This window comes from Schistocerca piceifrons, chromosome 3 (genome assembly GCF_021461385.2).
Source record: "Schistocerca piceifrons isolate TAMUIC-IGC-003096 chromosome 3, iqSchPice1.1, whole genome shotgun sequence".
Classification (NCBI taxonomy): Eukaryota; Metazoa; Arthropoda; class Insecta; order Orthoptera; family Acrididae; genus Schistocerca; species Schistocerca piceifrons.
The window spans coordinates 875,377,728-875,399,385 of NC_060140.1; the positions used below are offsets into that span (position 1 = coordinate 875,377,728).

General features: G+C 42.7%; 1 protein-coding gene across 1 annotated transcript in view; it reads left to right on the forward strand.

Annotated features, from left to right (window-relative positions):
- LOC124789140 (dorsal-ventral patterning protein Sog) overlaps positions 1-21,658 on the forward strand; it is a 477,626-nt gene that overhangs the window by 353,594 nt on the left and 102,374 nt on the right. Inside the window, exon 2 of the mRNA XM_047256433.1 lies at positions 5,723-5,826. Coding sequence (XP_047112389.1) covers positions 5,723-5,826 — 104 coding nt within the window. The remainder of the gene's footprint in view (positions 1-5,722; positions 5,827-21,658) is intronic.

Sequence of the window (21,658 nt, forward strand, 5' to 3'; positions counted from 1 at the left end):
CTTAGAAGATGCAACAAGTCCACTAAAGAGACAGCTTACACTACACTCGTTCGTCCTCTGTTAGAATATTGCTGCGCGGTGTGGGATCCTTACCAGGTGGGATTGACGGAGGACATCGAAAGGGTGCAAAAAAGGGCAGCTCGTTTTGTATTATCACGTAATAGGGGAGAGAGTGTGGCAGATATGATACGCGAGTTGGGATGGAAGTCATTAAAGCAAAGACGTTTTTCGTCGCGGCGAGATCTATTTACGAAATTTCAGTCACCAACTTTCTCTTCCGAATGCGAAAATATTTTGTTGAGCCCAACCTACATAGGTAGGAATTCTCATCAAAATAAAATAAGAGAAATCAGAGCTCGAACAGAACGGTTTAGGTGTTCGTTTTTCCCGCGCGCCGTTCGGAAGTGGAATGGTAGAGAGATAGTATGATTCTGGTTCTATGAACCCTCTGCCAAGCACTTAAATGTGAATTGCAGAGTAATCATGTAGACGTAGATGTATAACTTTTCAGAAACCAGAAGACACTTATGAGAGCCGACGGGCATGAAAGGGAAGCAGTGGTTGAGAAGGGAGTGAGACGGTATTGTAGCCTATCCCAAAGAGAGACACGGTTGTATCCTATCCTGAATGTTATTTAATCTATTACATTGAGTAAGCATTAAAGGAAACCATAGGAAAATTTGCAGTAGGAATTAAAGTTCAGGGAGAAGATATAGTAAACTTTGAGGTTTGCCAGTGACAATGTAATTCTATCAGAGACAGCAAAAGCCTTGGAAGAGCAGTTGAACGGGCTGGACTGTGTGTCAAAAGGAGGATATAAGATGAAAGTCGGCAGAAGATAAACAAGGACAATGGAATGTAGTCGAATTAAATCAGGTGATGCTGAGGGATTTAAATTAGGAAACGTGGCACTTAAAGAAGTAGATGAGCTTCGTTATTTGGACATAAAAATAAGCGATGATGGTCGAAGTAGAGAGGATATGAAATGAAATGTAGGCTGGTAATGGCAAGAAAAGAGTTTCTGAAGAAGAGGAATTTGTTGACATCGAATATAGATTTAAGTGTTCGAATCCTGCCTCGGGCATGAATGTGTGTGATGTCCTTAGGTTAGTTAGGTTTAAGTAGTTCTAAGTTCTAGGGGACTGATTACCTCAGAAGTTACGTCCTATAGTGCTCAGAGCCATTTGAACCATTTTGAAGGTAGTGTAGCCATGTATGGAAGTGGAACATGGACAATAAGCAGTTTAGATAAGAAGAGACTAGAGGCTTTGAAATGTGGTGCTATAGAAGAATGCTGAAGATGAGTTGGGTAGCTCGTGCAATTAATGAGGAGATACGGAATAGAATTGGGGAGACAAGAAATTTGTGGCATAACTTGGCCAAACGAAGGGATCTGTTGACAGAGCACATTCTGAGATATGAAGGGTTATCACCAGCTTCTGGAGGGAACTGGGGAGGGGAGTGGTAATTATTGTAGAGGGAGCCCAAGAGATGAATGCAGTAAGCAGATTCAGAAGGATGTAGGTTGCAGTAGTTATTCTGAGAGGAAAAGGCTTGCACAGAATAGAGTAGCGTGGAGAGCTGTCTCGGACTTTGTACTTCTCGTCGTCACCGGGAAGGTAAACACCAAATTTCTAGACTTCTCTTTACAGTTCACTTAAACATGAAGTTGCATTACGTCTATTTCCAGCTCATCCTGGCCAGACACCTTCGTTTCTCCACCTGGAAACGTTTTCGTTGGGTTCTCTATACGTACAAGGTGAACTCGGACCTCACCGAGAAAATCTGGGAGGTCGTTCAGACAACTTGCGGGAATGCAGTCGGGTAGACGTCTTTGACTGATTTTTCGGCAGATGCACATTCTTCCCAAACATGGGCGGTTGTCGAAGACGTCTGCAGGCTGCATTCCCGTACGTTGTTTAGCCATTTTACACATTGCGTCGAAAGAAATTTAAGTCTCACGTTTCGAAAGTTGTTCAGCGATTTTTTTCTAAGTATTTTGGTGTGAGGGACTCGTCGACTACGGAAGCTATTCGCAGAGTAACAGTGCAATGATGATTTACTCCGTTTGTTACTCCAAGCCACTAGGCTAATATGTAATCACAAAGTTGACAACAAAGACAACATATTTGCGCTCTTTTAACACAGAACTATCTGAATCCTTTTTCCCACTCCCTCTTTGTAGCTAAGGGTTCAAACTCGCATCTGCCTCTCATTGCTACGTCTGTATATGTCTCTCTCCAACGGTCTCCTTTTTCTCCCATTGATTTGCAGTATATCCCACTGCCACTCTCTCCTCTCACTTACACTGTCTCCTTTCGTCGTTCTGTCCCACTGCCAGTGTCCCCACCATACCTCGGCAGCTAAAACTGTTATGAGACTCCTACTTATTTTTCCCTCGTTTCCACCTGTTTAAAATTTCGGTCTAAAGCGCACTTTCGCCAGTACCTGCGTGTTTACTGGTCTGGGAGGGTCCAGATCCTCCCCTCTATGTATGATGTTCACTTATCTGTATTTTTAGTTTCTGTATCCTCTATCGTTCTCTCTCACACACATCCATGCCCAAGCCAGGATTCGAACCTGCGGCCGTTGCGGCAGAGCGGATCCGGATTGAAGCGCCTAGAACCGCTAGGCCACAGCGGCCGGCTGTTCTGATCATAGAAAACAAATTCTGTTGGTCAGTAAAATTTTGACAATTTTGTTTATATCTACATCTGCGTGATTACTCTGCTATTCCCAATAAAGTGCCTGGCAGAGGGTTCAGTGCACCACCTTAAGCTGTCTCTCTACCGTTCCACTCTCGAACGGCGCGTGGGGAAAAATGAGCACTTAAATTTTTCTGTGCGAGCCCTGATTTATCTTATTTTATCGTGATGGTCATTTCTCCCTATGTAGGTGGGTGCCAACAATGTTTTCGTACTCGAAGGAGAAAACTAGTGATTGAAATTTCATGAGAAGATCCAGCCGCAACGAAAAATTCTTTTGTTTTCATGATTGCCACTCCAATTCACGTACCATGTCTGTGGCACTATCGCCTCTATTTCTCAATAATATACTTCGAGCATTTATATACTTTGACACATATATACAACAAATAAGTACGCGTAATAAAAGGGTAACAGTAAACCGTTTCTTTAAAGTCAGCACCGCCATTAGACTGTTGTTCATTTACAGTGTTACATTTACACTTGCACACTGTAAATGAACAACAGTCAATGACTGTACTGACTTTAAATAAATATATTATGACTGTGGCTCCGCATTATGAAAAAATTATTAAAGAAAACTGTTTGATTTACACTATGCTTGGATATGCAAGTGATTAGGCCCGTATTACTCTGCCAGACTTCTTTGACAAGAATTTTTTATCAAAACTTTTTGGTCAAATCTTTGACGGTGTATTACGGAAGCTTTTATCAAATAAGTTGTCTCATACTGAGAAATTACAAGGAGTGAAATGTTTCACTTGTTAAAAACTTTCTAAAGCCAACATCGCATCAAATATTTCTTTATTTACAAACAACTGGTTTCGGCAGTCTTTGCCGTCATCTTCAGGTCCTCAAAAATTTATGTTATAAAATGTGTTCGTTTTGAGTTGGCCTTCACGCCAAGTTGTAATGTGCTACATTTTATCTACATGAGAACCTGGCGTGAAGTCCAACTCAAAATGAAGACTTTTTGCGACATAAATTTTTGAAGACCTGAAAATGACGGCAGGGTCTGTCGAAACCGGTTGTTTGTGAGTAAAGAAATATTTGATGCGATCTTGGCTTTAGAAAGTTTTAATCAAAAATTTGTTTCAATGAAGATCATTGTTCAAATTTAGAGCGTGGGTCTAGCTTTGATCAAATTTCGCCATATTGTAGATTTAGTTTGACTGGCTTCAGCTTATTCTGACACGTAAAATGACTGCAAAGTTCAAAGTTTACTTAGGTTGTGGCTAGCACCACAGTATGAAGAATGCGACGTCGCCACTCCAGTGCGCGTGACGTAGGAAAGCTCGTGATGAGTTTCCTGAGGACGCAGACCCGCCCCCGCGTGCAGCTCCCAGCGGCCCTGACCGCCAGCAGCTCTCTTTATAGGCTCGTGTTTACGCTGCCTGCCGCCTGCCGCCTGCTCGCTGTTCGTGACGTCAACACGCGCGCCGCCTCGCAGTGGCGGCATTACGTCAGCTGTTCCCACCTGGGACAGGGAAACCTGTTACCACCTGTGGAGTAGAGGCTGGGGTCTCGTGCACTCTGCAACTCGCGTGTGACGCAGCTGTAAACTGGACAAAAATTACCTACGTATCTGTCTACAAGGCGACTTAATTTTGCAGCAGCAAAGACAACTTTTACTGTATGAGCAATAACTTCTTCTTTTGCCACTCTTTTACCATCATCAGTAGCTATTTATGATCTGTTGTTGTACACATGCCTCTTACAGACTTCTTCATACATTACTTCAACTTTTCACATCCAAGTTTATCCTATCAGTTCTAGGCGCTTCAGTCCGGAACCGCGCGACTGGTACGGTCGCAGGTTCGAATCCTGCCTCGGGCATGGATGTGTGTGACGTCCTTAGGTTAGTTCAGTTTAAGTAGTTCTAAGTTCTAGGGGACTGATGACCTCAGATGTTAAGTCCCATAGTGCTCAGAGCCAGTTTTTGATGTCGTGCTGTTAGAAAAGGTACTCGTGTAAGTCGTTTGCTGTCATAATTAACACCAAATTTCGCCACACGGTCCTAGCAGATTCGTTCGTCGTACGCATCACATTGATTTCTGCGGTTATTTCACGCAGAGCTGCTTGTCTGTTAGCACTGACAACTCTTCGCACGCCGCTGCTCTCGGTCGTTAAGTGAAGGCAATCGGCCATCCCCCCCCCCCCCTCTCTCTCTCTCTCTCTCTCTCTCTCTCTCTCTCTCTCTCTCTCTCGACACTGTGGATCTCGGTATATTGAATTCCTCAACGATTTATGGAGTGGAATACGATAAAAGGTTGTTTATTACCGTCGTCCGGCCATAATCACGTCGGAAACCTTTTCAGATGATTCAACTGAATACAAATGACAGCTCCACCATTTCACTGCCCATTTATACCTCGTGTGCGCGACATTACCCCCAACTGTATATTTGCATATTGCTGTCGTATAAATTTAGTCACCTCATTATACAGACAATGCAGTCATATGCTGTAATTACTAAGAGAATCAATGATCAGTACGAACATGGAGACTGTAGACAATTCAGACTCCACATTATACCCACGCCGAGGCCCTAGTCTCATTTCATCGTACGAGAGCTACTGCAGCCTAAGGAAAGAAAGGGAGGTGCCCGTGATAAATTGAAGCTAATCCGTGGGGCTAGCTCAGTACCTGTAATAGTCAGGCTTGCAGATTTAAGTCTCAATCTGGAAAATAATTTCAGCTTTTCGTATACAGCCAGTGTGATATTACTTCGAACTCTGGATGGCGAGTATTCGAACACTGTGGAAATACCGAGTGATTGAACGAACATTATTTTCCCTTTCTTCCTCACGCGTTTTCTGAATGTTATATTACCAGCTATGCTGCAGTATAATAATGTCTCCTTACAGCTGTGTTGTTGAGCAAATTGATTGAAACTTTGTCATTACAGGGTATTACTTCTCAGTAAAGCGAGCAGTCCCAGTAGTCACTACGACCCGCCCTCCCTGCAGCCTTTAGTTGCCGCCTACCAACGCCGCCTTTCTCTCGTGCTGTTCCAGAGTGCCACTTCGGACGACGAGTGTACGAGCTGGGCGCCCACTGGTTCGCGGACCTGGGGCCGCCCTTTGGAGTCATGTACTGCATCCGCTGCGAGTGCGTCGCCGTAAGTACCTGTGCTGCCTCCGCTGCTTCTAACGCCAAACACCTACACCGCGTCTAGCTGCCCTCAGCAAAGGCCTCGAGCAGTCATTGTCGAGACGCCCGCTAAACCCGCAGGGCAGAACAGGTGATTAGGATTGTGAAAAGGGCCAAATAAGGTGTCTGTCAGGTTCACTCAAAACTGTAATTTATTATAATTTAATAAGACCTTTAAACCAAAACGGCACATAGTCGAAGCTTTAGAGCTACGAGTTTCAAAAAGGCAATTATTTCACGGCTGAGGGCCTCCAAACAAGAATTCTTAAGAGTCAACAAAATAGAAATGCAGTTAAAATAGGAAATAAAATAATTAAAATATATATGGTATCACAGTTAGGCTGGAAAACCTCAGGGCAAAAGTAGATAGAACATATGCAAGGTGCAATACAAGTAGCTGAGGGCCACAATTAAATTTGAAATTTTTAAAATATATTACCACAATCTTTTAAGGCAGAAGGCCACAATGTTTTTGCTTAAAGACTAATTTCAAGAATAAGGTTTTAAGCAACTTAAGGTCCACAATTGATTTTCCAAAATTCATAAAATACATAAAGTTCAGTAAAAACAAGAATTTTTAAATCATTGCCTATGATAGATTATAAACAGACAATTAAACACCGATGAGAAGGATAACAAAGGAAACGGCACTCGGAAGCCTCCAGGGAGGTCGATCTGCCCTCCTTCACTTAGATGCTGAGCCCAACTGCACTTGATCTATCGGAACCCAACCAGGCGACAGCCACGGACCGACCGAAACGACGACTTGCTTGCCACCAATCAGTACATGAGAACTCAAACACAAAAGGTTACGAACGTGATTATCCAAAATGAAATGTGTATTAGCTGTGGAAACTACACACCATGTTGGACAGCGACAACAGGTGAGGAAAGGACGCTGCCCGAAATTACGTTAGTGGCGAGGGAAGGTAACCGGAACACTAACGGCCACAAGGCAGAAAATTCCGCTGGTGCACTCTAATTGTAGTCAACCAGTATAGTTAATTGCACCACATGGCGGCTAAATTTCACCAATAGAAACAGTCAGTGTTGCTCAAAGGAAAACCTCCGCAACAGCGAACCACCCAAACGAACCACACAACATGAATGGACGTGGCTTGGGTAGTTGAAACCACTGCTCAACTTTGAGGTCACGGGTCGGTGAACCACGAACCTCGTAGCGATCGCACAGCTCCACACACGCTCCGACACTGCGCAGGGACTGCCAGCGTACCCAGCCGGCTGCACCTCACGGAGATAACTTCCCTGGACCGCCGCAACTCACCGATTCCCCTCAGAATGCCGGCAACATTTAAAATCGTCGTCAGTGGAAATAACGCCAACCACACACACAAGCTGACAAACACTTTCACTAAGCTGTATTGACATCAACTTTTATAGTCCTGTCTTCCTCAGTTGCGTGTAACATTACGGTATATTAATAATTTTTACTTATGGACAGAAACCAAAACATTGCTTTAAAACAAGCGTTCAGTGCATAGTGTTGTGGAATGGGGAAAAAAACCGCAAATTGGAGTTCATAAGAAGAAGAACAACACCAAAAATGCGACAGGAGCGTAATATGTAGGAAATTGTCCACGCAACCTGCCACTGATGATGCCTTGCAGAAAATAAAGGCGAAACGTGTATGGCACTAAAATTGTGTTTTATTCAGTTGCTGTCAGACGGTCCACAAGTAAAAATTATTAATATACCGTAACTTTCACTAAGACCTGAACGATACACGACAGTAACTAAGCACGCACAAAGACAAATCGGGAGTCGATGCGCACGCGCACACAGCCGACTCGTGAACGATCGGCGAGCCAAAACGCGTCGTCGAGTAGGACGACCGACCGACGATCCACCAAGGCCACGGCCAGGCTCAAGTAATGCGTGGCACCAATGGTCCGGTCGGGCGAGCCATGTCGACGCAGACCTCACAGCTGCTCCAACCCGACTGCACTAGTTCCGCATTGCAACTCCCTGACTGGCAGGTCCGGACTGCGCTCCAGACGCGTTCCAACTGACTGGCAGACCCGTACTCGCGACCCGAACTGTTTACGACAGACAACGACCGGGAAGTAATAGCAGTCGTGCAAAGATACTACGAGAGGGGATATATTAACATGCGCTGCTAGCGCCGCTCACAGTCAGGCAAAGCAGCAAATTAGAGGCACCAGCAATTTAAATTAACATAGTGAGGTGGACGTACGTTAAAAACATGGTGTAAAATACGTGATGGCGGGAACACGACCCACGCGCGCCTCAATTGTGTTATCTAGTGTGTCCATACTGCGAATGGCGTATCTGGAACTGTTATTATTAAGGGGAGCCGGAGGTGGTCAAATCCAAAAATTACGATTTTTTTTTTGCTACCGAAAATTAATTGGAACATTCCTCTTTAATGTAAACTTTGAATTATTGTTCTACTCGCCCTAGAAGTGGAGTTATTACCATTTTCCCCCGCGCCTGCAGAGGAAATGGGCGACCGCTGAATGCATCTAACACCCTCTCGTGACTTCCTGGCGAACTGCTTGGGATTTTCTCGGCCTGTTACGCATACAGCGCCTTATGTTACGCATACAGCGAGTGTACAAGGGTTGGCTACATTGTTTTCTGTGACAAATATTACACGTATTTCTTACAGCCTACTCCTATTTTCCTCAGAATTTCGAACATCTTGCTCCATTTAATATTGTCGTACACTTTTGTTCTGGTTACGATGCCACGTTTTAGTAACCGTGTATATAAGAGGAAGAACGTAGGGAAAAAGAAAATTAACACTAATACCAAGTTGCGATACTACAATGAATAAGAGCGCGGAACATCGTCTCTTTGCTGTTTACCGTTTCGAATTAGTTCAGTGTTGTGCCTGTTGTTGGTAGTATTATAGTTCTTCTGTAAAGCGGGTAATATGCAGTATGTACAAGAATCAGGAGGGAACAATAAAACCAATTTTTCATGACTTAGCACAGCCAGAATTGTTACACAAATGTCTGCACGGAAAGACGCAGAATCCTAATGAGAGAGTAAACAATTTGATTTGGAAAGTGATTCCTAAAAGGGTGTTTGTAAGCATAAAAACACTGCACTTTGGCATTTATGATGCAATAGCAACCTACAACCAAGGGAACAGTGTGAAGTTCTGAAGGCATTAGGATTTACAGCTGGGGTGAACACTGTACGAGCACTAACAAATATTGACAGGGAAAGGATAAGAGGAGCAGAAAGAAGAGAAAGGCATATGAAGTATGATGGAACAACAGGCCAGAACAGAAGACAGAAGAGGAAGCTTTTGGAGGATGAAGAAGAAGATCCTGATAATCCATCCTATAGTGCAGGAATGTATTGAGAAACTTGGATAGCCATTTCCCGTAAATTATAATTTTTCGAATATAAGGAACATTTTCTCAAACTCCACTCAAGCTAGAGAGATGAAATTTTTATACAGCATTCCTAGTGGTCAAACTTACATTGTAACACAGCCATTTGGCAATATGTTCAGTAGTTTCATTTCAGTTTAATTATAAAGCAATTATTTGTAAAAAAATTTGGGTCATTAATAAAAAGATAATTCGAAGGAAACTAGAAAAGATACTCCAAAATCCCTCTGTCATAACTGCAATACTAAACCACTCTATATGTAAAAAAAAATTCAAATTTTTCTATTCGGTAGTTTATTCATAAATGTTCCTCAAACTTAGTGATTTTAACATGGGCAGCATAGGCACCTCCGGTTCCCCTTAACCAAACTAAATAATGATTCAAGTTGCAAGAAATACGTTTTCTGCCACGAGCAGTTCTGGCCCTCTAGACCATTTATAATAGCAGGTTTATAATGCAAGGTGAAAGTATATGAACGATAAGATCAGCTGAAGACGCTGCCGCTCCAGTGAAAGTGAAGAACAATTACAGGATCTGCTGAATGGAATAAACAGCCTAATGACTGCAGAATATGGATTGAGAGTTAATGGAAGAAAGAACGAAGTAATGAGAAGTAGCAGAAATGAGAGAACAGCGAGAAACTTAACATCAAATCTGGGGATCATGAAGTAGTTGAAGATACTGAATTCTGCTACCCAGACAGCAAAATAACGCATGACGGACGCAGCATGGAGGACACAAAAAGGAGACTATCACTGGCAAAAAGGGCATTCCTGGACAAGAGAAGTCTACCAGTATCAAACATAGGCCTTAATTTGAGGAAGACATTTTTTTAGAATGTACGTTTAGAGCATAGCATTGTGTGGTAGTGAAACATGGACTGTGGGAAAACCGGAACAGAGCAGAATCGAAGTATTCGAGATGTGGTGCTATAGAATGTTGAAAATTAGGTGGCGTGGTAAGATAAGGAGTGAACAAGTTATCCGCAGTATCGGCGAGGAAAGGAACCTATGGGAAACACTGACAGAAGGGGGATAATGTTTTATCAAGACATCAGGGAATAGCTTCCTTGGTATTAGAGAGAGCTTTAGAGGGTAAAAATTGTAGAAGAAGAGAGATATTGGAATACATCCAGCAAACAGACATACACTACTGGCCATTAAAATTGCTACACCACGAAGTTGACGTGCTACAGACGTGAAATTTGACAGGAAGAAGATGCTGTGATATGCAAATGATTGGCTTTTCAGAGCATTCACACAAGGTTGGCGCCGGTGGCGGCACCTACAACGTGCTGACATGAGGAAAGTTTCCAAGCGATTTCTCATACACAAACAGCAGTTGACCGGCGTTGCCTGGTGAAACGTTGTTGTGATGCCTCGTGTAAGGAGGAGAAATGCGTACCATCGCGTTTCCGACTTTGATAAAGGTCGGATTGTAGCCTATCGCGATTGCGGTTTATCGTATGGCGACATTGCTGCTCGCCTTGGTCGAGATCCGATGACTGTTAGCAGAATATGGAATCGGTGGGTTCAGGAGGGTAATACGGAAAGCCGTGCTGGATTCCAAGGGCCTCGTATCACTAGTAGTCGAGATGACAGGCATCTTATCCGCATGGCTGTAACGGGTCGTGCAACCACGCCTCGATCGCTGAGTCAAAAGATGGGGACGTTTGCAAGACAACCACCATCTGCCCGAACAGTTAGACGACGTTTGCAGCAGCATGGACTATCAGCTCGGAGACCATGGCTGCGGTTACCCTTGACGCTGCATCACAGACCAGAGCGCCTGCGATTGTGTACTCAACGACTAACCTGGGTGCACGAATGACAGAACGTCATTTTTTCGGATGAATCCAGGTTGTGTTTACAGCATCATGATGGTAGCATCCGTGTTTGGCGACACCGCGGTGAACGCACATTGGAAGCGTGCATTCGTCATCGCCATACTGGCGTATCACCCGGTGTGGTGGTATGGGGTGCCATTGGTTACACGTCTCGGTCACCTCTTGTTCGCACTGACGGCGCTTTGAACAGTGGACGTTACATTTCAGATGTGTTATGACCCGTTGCTTCACCCTTCATTCGATCTCTGTGAAAACCTACATTTCAGCAGGATAATGCACGACCGCATGTTGCAAGTCCTGTACGTGCCTTTCTGGATACAGAAAATGTTCGACTGCTGCCCTGCCCAGCACATTCTCCAGATCTCTCATCAATTGAAAACGTCTGGTCAATGGTGGCCGAGCAACTGGCTCGTCACAATACGCCAGTCACTACTCTTGATGAACTGTGGTATCGCGTTGAAGCTGCATGGGCAGCTGTACCTGTACACGCCATCCAAGCTCTGTTTGACTCAATGCCCAGGCGTATCAAGGCCAGAGATGGTTGTTCTGGGTATTGATTTCTCAGGATCTAGGTACCCAAATTGCGTGAAAATGTAATCACATGTCAGTTCTAGTATAATATATTTGTCTAATGAATACCCGTTTATCATCTGCATTTCTTCTTGGTTTAGCATTTTTAATGGCCCGTAGTGCAGTAATATTACTCTTGAAACATACCGCTACTTATATGTAAAAAGATTTTCATTTTCATTTGTACTTTGCTTTAATAAATTTGCTTTTAAGAAAAGTTTCATTTGCCCGGATTTAAGCGTCGCATCCTGTAGTTCCGTTATACAAACTAGAATGAATGTATATCATTGCACATTGAACTGTGAGAAAAAGAAGAATCAGAGATGGGAACGATCAACGATACAAACTAAGACTAAAGTTTGCTCAGTACCACGGCTAAACACTTCGAAAAGTTATTATACGTTGCCACCGCCATACACTTTTTAACAACAGTCCCTCAGATATCATTTATCAATAAGTTATCTTAACGCTTCAGTTGTATTCCGTTTGATTCTTCTAAAGAACGTCTACGTATAAAAGTACAAGGCGATGCTGCTGATAGCACCGCCTGTAATGTTTGTTTACAGATTCTCTCGCTCGATATATCTCCGCTTTACGGATGGCAGATAAGATTCTAAACGATACTTCACAGATCTATGTGATTTCCAAAGATTGTTTCTTGCTAGTGATCACGACTGGATCGAAATAATTTGTGTGTGTATTCTGAAAGCTTTCGAAGCATCGTCTTCGCATGTGCGTGGTGTGCGAAGATACATGAATTCGCTTTCCCTTTTTTATGTACGCCGTCCCAGGCAGTTGGTGGTCCAGATGATGTATCGCATAATATCTCAGACATTCATATTTCCATTTTAGCAATGTTTACACATTTTATCACCACCTACGATTACAATCTCTAGTTCTTTCTCTTCAATTTTCTCCATTTTCCCACAACTGTTGAGAAATATTTTACTCTCCCATTAACGTCTGAGTCTCAGTATTTGTTGTTGATCCCTTTCTCCTTCTTTCATTTAGTATCCGCTCCGTGGTACACTTTCTAATTTCGTTCTTACACCCTTTTGTTATCCTTATACGACTTTCATTGTTTCTGTTGAATAAAATCAGTAATTCAGTTTTAAAAATTCATTGTACCTCTGACTACTTAATTCCTTAATTTTTTCTTTTCTTGGTGTCATAAGTGAAGGTTTCCAGAGACCCCCCTCTGCATTGAGTAATTTTGGATTTAGTTCTCATTTCATTATTCGAACCTCTGGACCTTATCTAATAATGCCCTCAACTATCGTTTTGAATATTGTTGTTTACTATTAATTTTTGGTCACCACACAAAATTCTATTTAACAAAGAGATAGTAATCTCTCCCGAATGTGGTGTTGATTTAATTTCTTCATGTTGTTTCCCATCATTTTCACCAAAAGGTATTCATACACATAAGCAGCGGCTGTTTTTATGCTTTAAAATTCTCTGTTGTACCAAACATGAAAGGATAAATATTCAGATACAGTAAAATATTCCAGTGTGGGTATTGTGTAAACCATTTCAATTTGATTCAAGACAAGAAGACAATCTTTGGGGCATTGGAATAACACGGACAAGGACGAAGTAATCGCAGTTACTCTTACTGAATACACATCGATCTATGAACACTGTTTCTCACTTTCATGGCTTGAATTAAGTGAGATCATTGACAAATTGATAAACCTCTTAAGAGTATCTGGCCATTTGCAATGGAGAACAGTTTCTACCTGCGAAACGTCGAAATGGTTGGTCTAGCTGCGAAAAGACATGCAAACATTTTTCAGGCTTTTTCATCAGGATTTTAGTTCTTAGTATTAACCATGTTAATTTAAAATTGCCGATAATGGGGAAGCATTTGAGAAGGTTAGGATTGTAGGCTTTTGTTAGGACTCGTTCAATAATACACTTTGAATTATATGGAAAGCTCACGGAGTTTAACGCAGTTCACTTCGTTGGTATTGGTTGTCGTGCATAACAGATACCGTATAGATTCCCGTTGAAGAGACGCTGCTCAAGACCAATGACCTGACTCACTGCTGGCAGGAATCGTCGCAGTAGCTTAGACTGCACCGGTAAAGCCTTTGAGCTGGCATCGTCAGCTGTATACGCGGCTGATTTATTGCCAACCGTGTGACGCGTCTACTCAGGCTGGAGGCGACTTATCTGTGTCCGATCCTGGCGCGTTATTCACGCCTCTGATCGCAGGTCAAAATGATTCCGTGTCATTTCTTTCCCGTTCCAGGAATATTGAATAACTGTGCATTCGTTACTAACGGATTGTTGAAATGAAAGCGCAGCTACTCGCGGTGATCCAATGTGAGCTGTAATTGTCGTTTGGCAGCGAAACTTGGTGTATACGCTAATGCATAAATGTGAAACCCACTTACGCTGAAAAAAAATTAGTTCAGATTTTGGCCACCAGGTGCAAATCTGGCGCTGAGCATCTCGTTGACATCTCATGTTGAACAACTTGCGTAAGCAGCAGTTACAGCAAAATCAACATTATGTCTTTCTCACTTGCTTGACATTTTCTTTCCATGTCCCGTTCCTGATCCATCACATACGCCAATAATTGAACACACCTTTCTTGCAATCTCACAGCGCCAGATTTGCAACTGGTGGCCAAAACTAGAACTTTTTTTTGCATAAATTGTTTCCGCATCTACCAAGTTTCGCTGCCATACAATAGTTACAGCCCACAATAGACTTCTGTGAGTTGCTGCGCTTTAATTGTGGCCGCCTGATATAAATAAGGGGGAAAAGCAGGAAAAAAAATAATAGCGCTAGGGCCTTACAAATTCCTTGTCATAGATTGTACAGAACTTGCGACTGGAATTTAATTCCGCTTTTGAGCAGTGTTGTTTTGCCCGTTTTTGCAAAAGAATAAGATTTACACATCTCTCTAAGAAAGATTGCCGTCTTATTTCACACAGTCTGTTTGTAGTAGAATCATAGAAAAATACTAAGTTCAAGTATTATTACATACCGCGAACAACAATTTCGTCCGTGGGTTACGAAATTTCGATCATACGAAGCTCGATTCGCTCTCTTCATATTGATATCCACATTGATATGGACAGAGGAAACGAGACTAATTTGGTGTTCATAGACTACAAAAAAGTTCTTGATTCGGTACTACACCGACGCCTTAAAAAACAGCTCCTACGGAATATCCAGTAAGTATCGAAATTTCCTGAACCCTTTATTCATCTGCAAATATTGTGGCGATTCAGTTTGCCCAGAAAAATGCAATACGTCAGTTTCTGTTCCAGTTATACTTACCAGTATTAGATGCACTCTCATACTTTTTCCATGTGATGTAGTTATCCATGAAAAAATTGTAAAAATTGCAGTAATATCTAGTTAGATTCGTGCAAAGACTGGCAACTAGCTTCTAATGTAGATAAACGCAAAAAGTCGTGCACTTCGCGAGATGTACAAATGTGGCATCATATGATTTAGGATCAGCGAGTCCCAGCTAGATTCAAACATGTAATACATCTACTTGGGAGCAACAGTGTTACGATCCTTATTTGATTACTACTGAGGAGAGTGGGACTAATAACAGGTCGAACTAACTGGGGATATCGAGCGAACACACTGTCTAATCAAAATTATCCGGATACCCCTGTGAACTGACTACTAGATGTCATGATAAGCGCACCTGCTAGCATAAAAGGAGTCGGAGCTATTTGTGTTACCATAGAGAAACAGTAAAAGTAAAATTGATCAGGCAAGAGAGCTCAACCGATTCGAGCGTTGACTAGTCACTGGATGTCATACGAATAACAACTCCATCAGGACATTTCAGTCCTTCTAAAGCTGTCCAAGTCCACTGTTGGTGACGTAACTGTGAAGTGGAAACGTGAAGGAACTACCGCTGATGAATCAAGACCACGTGTACGGACGGACGGAGAGAGTCGAGCACTGTGGAGGGAGGTTGTAACAAATTGCATGAAGTCAGCGGAAAAAAACACGTGTGAGTTCCATGGTGCTACCAGCAGTTCACTAATGGCTGTGCGTAGCGAATTAAAACGAATGACAAATAATGGTCGATCAGCTCCCCATAATCACTCATTTCTACAGTCGAACCTAAGTGTCGCTTGAGATGGTGTAAACAGCGACGCCATTAGACAGTGTATGACTGGAAACGAGTGATTTACAACGATGAATCACATTATACCCTGTGGCAATCCGACGGAAGTGTTTGGGTTTGGTGAACGGCTGTGAGAACGTTGCCTATTGTCATGAGTAGTGCCAGCTGTAAAATATGGCGGAGGTAATGTTACGGCCTGGGGTTGCTTTTGATGATTGGCGTGTGGTTCCCTTGTTCCGCTTAAGCAAACGGAAAATATCGAAATACACACTGTGACAATTATTAAAAAATATAAAAAAATTAATTAGTTACAAACTACGGCGTGCACACACTTTATTCAAAATGTAAACGTTACTACGGATATTCGGATGTAGGTCATAACATGTCCGATATGCCTGCCGCCATTGGCGATGTTGAGCGCAGACGAATAGTAAAATTCTGCTTGACCTGCTGAAGTGGCGGAACATCGATACAGTCGATGACATCTTGAATGACTGTTTTCAGCTCAGCAGTGGTTTTTGGGTTATTGCTGCACGCCTTGTCTTTAAAACAGCCCCACAAAAAGGAGTCGCTTGTGTTCAGATCCGGATAATATGGCGGCCAATCTAGGCCCATGTCAGTGGCCCCAGAGCCAGAATGCGGTCCCCAAAGCGTTCCTCCAGGACATCACTCTCCTGCTTCGACGGGGTCGAGCTCCGTCTTGCACGAATCTAATCTTGTCGAAATCAGGGCCACGTTGCTTAATAGGGATAAATCATCTTCCAAACCCTTCACGTACCGTTCGGTAGTCACCGTGCCATGAAGGAATATCGCATCGATTATACCGTGACTGGACATTTCACACCACACCGTTGAGGGTGAAGAGACTTGTCTATCGCAAAACGCGAATTCTCAGTTCCCCAAACGCGCAAGTTTTACTTGTTGACGAACCTATCCAAATTAAAGTGGGCTACGTCGCTAAACCAAACCATGCAGGTGCACACTAATTCCCATCATGCCCCGCGGCCAGCAGTGCAGTTTCAACGTCCTAATGCAAACCGTTCAAAAGTTATGACGCTTGTATTTCATATAGTCCAATAACTGTTCACCCTGTACGAACACATTTTACAGCATCGTGTTCTGAGTACAGTAGAGGAACAGTTCGGCGACGATGGTTGCTCGTACCAGCATGGTAATGCAACCCATCATAAAGCAGCATGTGTGAGGCAATGGTCTATGGATAATAACATTCCTGAAACGGACTCCCCTGCTCCGAGTCCCGACGTGAACCCAACGAAACATCTTTGGTCTGAGCTAGAACGTCGACTTCGGACCACACAGCAGCGTCCAACATTACTACCATTTGTGGTTTCGGCTCTTTAGGAAGAATGGGCTGCCACTCCTTCTCGCACATTAGGCACCTCATTGAAAGTGCCTCCAGCAGAATTCAAGCCGTCATAATGGTGAAGACTGCACACATCCCATTTTAAGTCTTCTAACAGGTGTCCCGATACTTTTGATCAAATAGTATACGAGGAAGGTCGGTGCGAGCGGTCACATGCTTTAGGGCGTAGAACAGATGCGTTCTTAATTGGTAACTGGCAGACACAAGGCGAAAGACGTACTGAATCTGTTTAGTTGGACACATCTAACAGGTGCCTGAATAATTTATATAACACAAAACAGATCTACATCTACATGTACAACCATACTTCGCAAGCCACCTGACGGTGTGTGGCGGAGGGTACCTTGAGTACCTATCGTTTCTCCCTTCTATTCCAGTCTCGTATTGTTCGTGGAAAGAAAGATTATCGGTATGCCTCTGTGTGGGCTCTAATCTCTCTGATTTTTTCCTCATGGTCTCTTCGCGAGATATACGCAAGAGAGAGCAATATACTGCTTGACTCTTCGGTGAACGTATGTTCTCGAAACTTTAACAAAAGCCCGTACCGAGCTACTGAGCGTCTCTCTTGCAGAGTCTTCCACTGGGGTTTATCTATCATCTCCGTAACGCTTTCGTGATTACTAAATGACCCTGTAACGAAGCGCGCTGCTCTCCGTTGGATCTTCTCTATCTCTTCTATCAACCCTTTCTGGTATGGATCCCACACCGGTAAGCAATATTCAAGCAGTGGGCGAACAAGTGTACTGTAACCTACTTCCTTTGTTTTCGGTTTGCATTTCCTTAAGATTCTTCCAATGAATCTGTCTGGCATCTGCTTTACCGACGATTAATTTTATATGGTCATTCCATTTTAAATCACTCCTAATAACTACTCCCAGATAATTTATGGAATTAATTCCTTCCAGTTGCTGCCCTGCTATGTTGTAACTAAATGATAAAGGAGCTTTCTTTCTGTGTATTTGCAGCACATTACACATGTCTACATTGAGATTCAATTGCCATTCCCTGCACCATGCGTCATTTCGTTGCAGATCCTCCTGCATTTCAGTACAATTTTCAATTGTTACAACCTCTCGATATACTACAGCATCATCCGCAAAAAGCCTCAGTGAACTTCCGATGTTATCCACAATGTCATATATATATATATATATATATATATATATATATATATATATATATAGTGAATAGCAACGGTCCTACGACACTCCCCTGCGGCACACCTGAAATCACTCTTACTTCGGAAGACTTCTCTCCATTGAGAATGACATGCTGCATTCTGTTATCTAGGAACTCTTCAATCCAATCACACAATTGGTCTGATAGTCCATAGGTTCTCACTTTGTTCATTAAACGACTGTGAGGAACTGTATCAAACGCCTTGCGGAAGTCAAGAAACACGTCATCTACCTGTGAACCCGTGTCTATGGCCCTCTGAGTCTCGCGGACGAATAGCGCGAGCTGGGTTTCACACGATCATCTTTTTCGAAACCCATGCTGATTCCTACAGAGTAGATTTCTAGTCTCCAGAAAATACATTATACTCGAACATAATACGTGTTCCAAAATTCTACAACTGATCGACGTTATAGATCTATGGTTCTGCATATCTGTTCGACGTCCCTTCTTGAAAACGGGGATGACCTGTGACCTTTTACAATCCTTTGGAACGCTATGCTCTTCTAGAGACCAACGGTACACGGCTGCAAGAAGGGGGCCAAGTTCCTTCACGTACTCTGTGTAAAATCGAACTGGTATCCCATCAGGTCTAGCGTCCTTTCCTCGGAATGGCTTGTCTCCTGTCCATATTCCAACCCTGTAAGAGTAGAAAAAAGTCATTTCTTGGCGACTGCCGTTGGTTAAGCTCCTCGTCGAGGAATCTGGATCAAACCTGCTCTGGGAGATATCCATGGAGCGGCTTCCTCCAGGTTTACGCGATTTACACACGTGTACTCGACTAGCGGCACGTAAGGATTCCGTGAGAGATAAAACGAATGACCAGTTATCAACTCTCACCTGCGTCACTCAGTGTGGGAGAAAGATAAGCAGAAAAGCCATCCCCTACAGGCATGCTAAATTGTTGCTCGCTTACTTGGAAACGGCTACGGGAGATGGCAGTTACTGCTAAACAGGGTCGTACCAAGTTCAAAACATTTCGTAAGCAACCCAGAATTTGTTCATAACCGAACTACGAGATTGCTTGCAGGCAATGGAACTTGAACTCACTCCCTGTCTCTGCTTCACCGGCCGCTGTGGCCAAGCGGTTCTAGGCGCTTCAGTCAGGAACCGCGCGACTGCTACGGTCGCAGGTTCGAATCCTGCCTCGGGCATGTATGTATGTGTGTGATGTCCTTAGGGTAGTTAGGTTTAAGTAGTTCTCAGTTCTAGGGGACAGATGACCTCAGAAGTTAAGTCCCATAGTGCTCAGAGCCATTTGAACCATTTGTCTCTGCTTCGTCAATGACGTCTCTTTGCAACAATCTAAATTTGTCAACTCTCTCCTTCAAAAAGACCGACTAATCCGAAGCAGACGAGTAACCAGTTCTTAATCTGGCTCCTTTTGTTGGCGTCACTGTCCGGTAACTACTGCTTTTCCACCCATTTAATCACCATCGTTTGGTAGATTTCCCAAATGATCCGGAAGTGGTTCCTCCCATAACTTAACTGGAATGATGCGTATTCCCCATCTCATGCAACGGAGTGATTGATCTCAATATCGAAACGGTGCTACATTTTCATACTGTCATCTTATCTGTTGCACGTGCGACCGTTTTGTTCTTCAACATTCGGACTTCTAACAGCGCAACTACTGTTCAGTTCCGAACACGTTCATCCTACACCAGATTTTGAACCATTTATTTTTGTCTCTTTACTAACATACTCGGCTTTGCCCGGTTACTTATCTGTTCCCGTCTTATATTGGACAGAGAAAGGAAATCACTCTGTCTATAAAAGTAAAACAGACTTAGTTTTCTTTAAACATTTTTAAAAGTACTAATATACTATGACAGTTATGACCTAATATACATAATGGACTTCCCCTTTAGTTTATTGATCGGTATCGATTATTTCCACGTGCCATTGTCTTCCCTCTGCACCCCAATACTATGTTTACAAGAGGTGTCTTACCTCCACAGAGTTTTCCCCTGCATAGGAATTCACATATTCATTGGGGTCGGCTGAAACTTCTCAAAGTGTACCAGATTTACGTTTTACACGTCACCCCTTCCTACCACTGCACGCACATCTAGGGGGTACATGTCGAAAATTCTGACAACAATCAGACGAGCACCTTGCAGACTATGACTCCAACAGTAAAACAGTTTATTTTAGATTATTTTTACACATAATTCTGTTCAGAGTCCTACCCCACCCCCAAATGGTGCTCGAGATGCCATACTCGCATGGTAATTGCCTCCTAGTACTAGACCAAATGCGTACCAAGTTTGGTTGAAATTGCTGCAGACATTCCGCGCGTGCACACACACACACACACACACACACACACACACACACACAAACACACACACTTGCAATGGCATATTTTTACATTATATAGATTATTGCATTCAATTTACGTAGAAGGATGAGGGCCTTCGGGCTATCTCTTACATACATTCAGACATCGTAGCTGAAGGAACACTGCAGTCTGCATAGTACATAGATACAATACAATAATATAAATACAATACAATAATATAAATGATAACAGTAACGATGACAAAAATAAAAATATGGAAACAGAAATTTGCGAACAGCTATCCAGTGGTGAATTCAAAGCAAAGTACGAAAAGCTACAGAACTTGAGACTACATCCTCCACTCTGCTGGCAGCTGCAGAAGGTAGGCAGGATGGTTTGAAAAATCTTCACAGCGCACGGTAACTCACTGATAACTTGTTTAACCTGTTTCACTATGGAAAACTCTAAAACCGAATAAATCTATAAATAATCATGAAAAATTTATAATCATCATCATCATCATCATCATCATCATAATCATACTCGATATACTTGAAAGACGATGCAACGCAAACTACAGACGGTTGGAAAATGAGAAGTATAGAGAAGATATATCTAGATGTACAGAAATAATGGTAAAACGAATGTTACTCTCCTTCGCTGTCGAATTAATGAGGACAAACTAATCAAAAAAATATGCCTGAATTTCTGCAAAAAGAAACCGATAATACCATGGATTACAGAAATAAGAAAATAACTAGAACTAAATAAGATCAAAATACCTGAAATGAAGGAAAGAAACATTTTTAAGCATAAAATACTAAGTTTAGCAATCTTTCAAGGCATAAGAAATACGAAATCAGCAGTAACACGGACAGAAGAGGGAAAAAAATGACGTGAGCGGAAGATAGAGGAGGAAACAACAAACAAGGTATCGAAGTTGTTAACGCGATCTCAGTTGGTTAACACGGAGATCAGAAAATACCAATAACAATGAAATTATCATTAATATATCTTATTACAGTAATGTGAATCCTATCAGCAC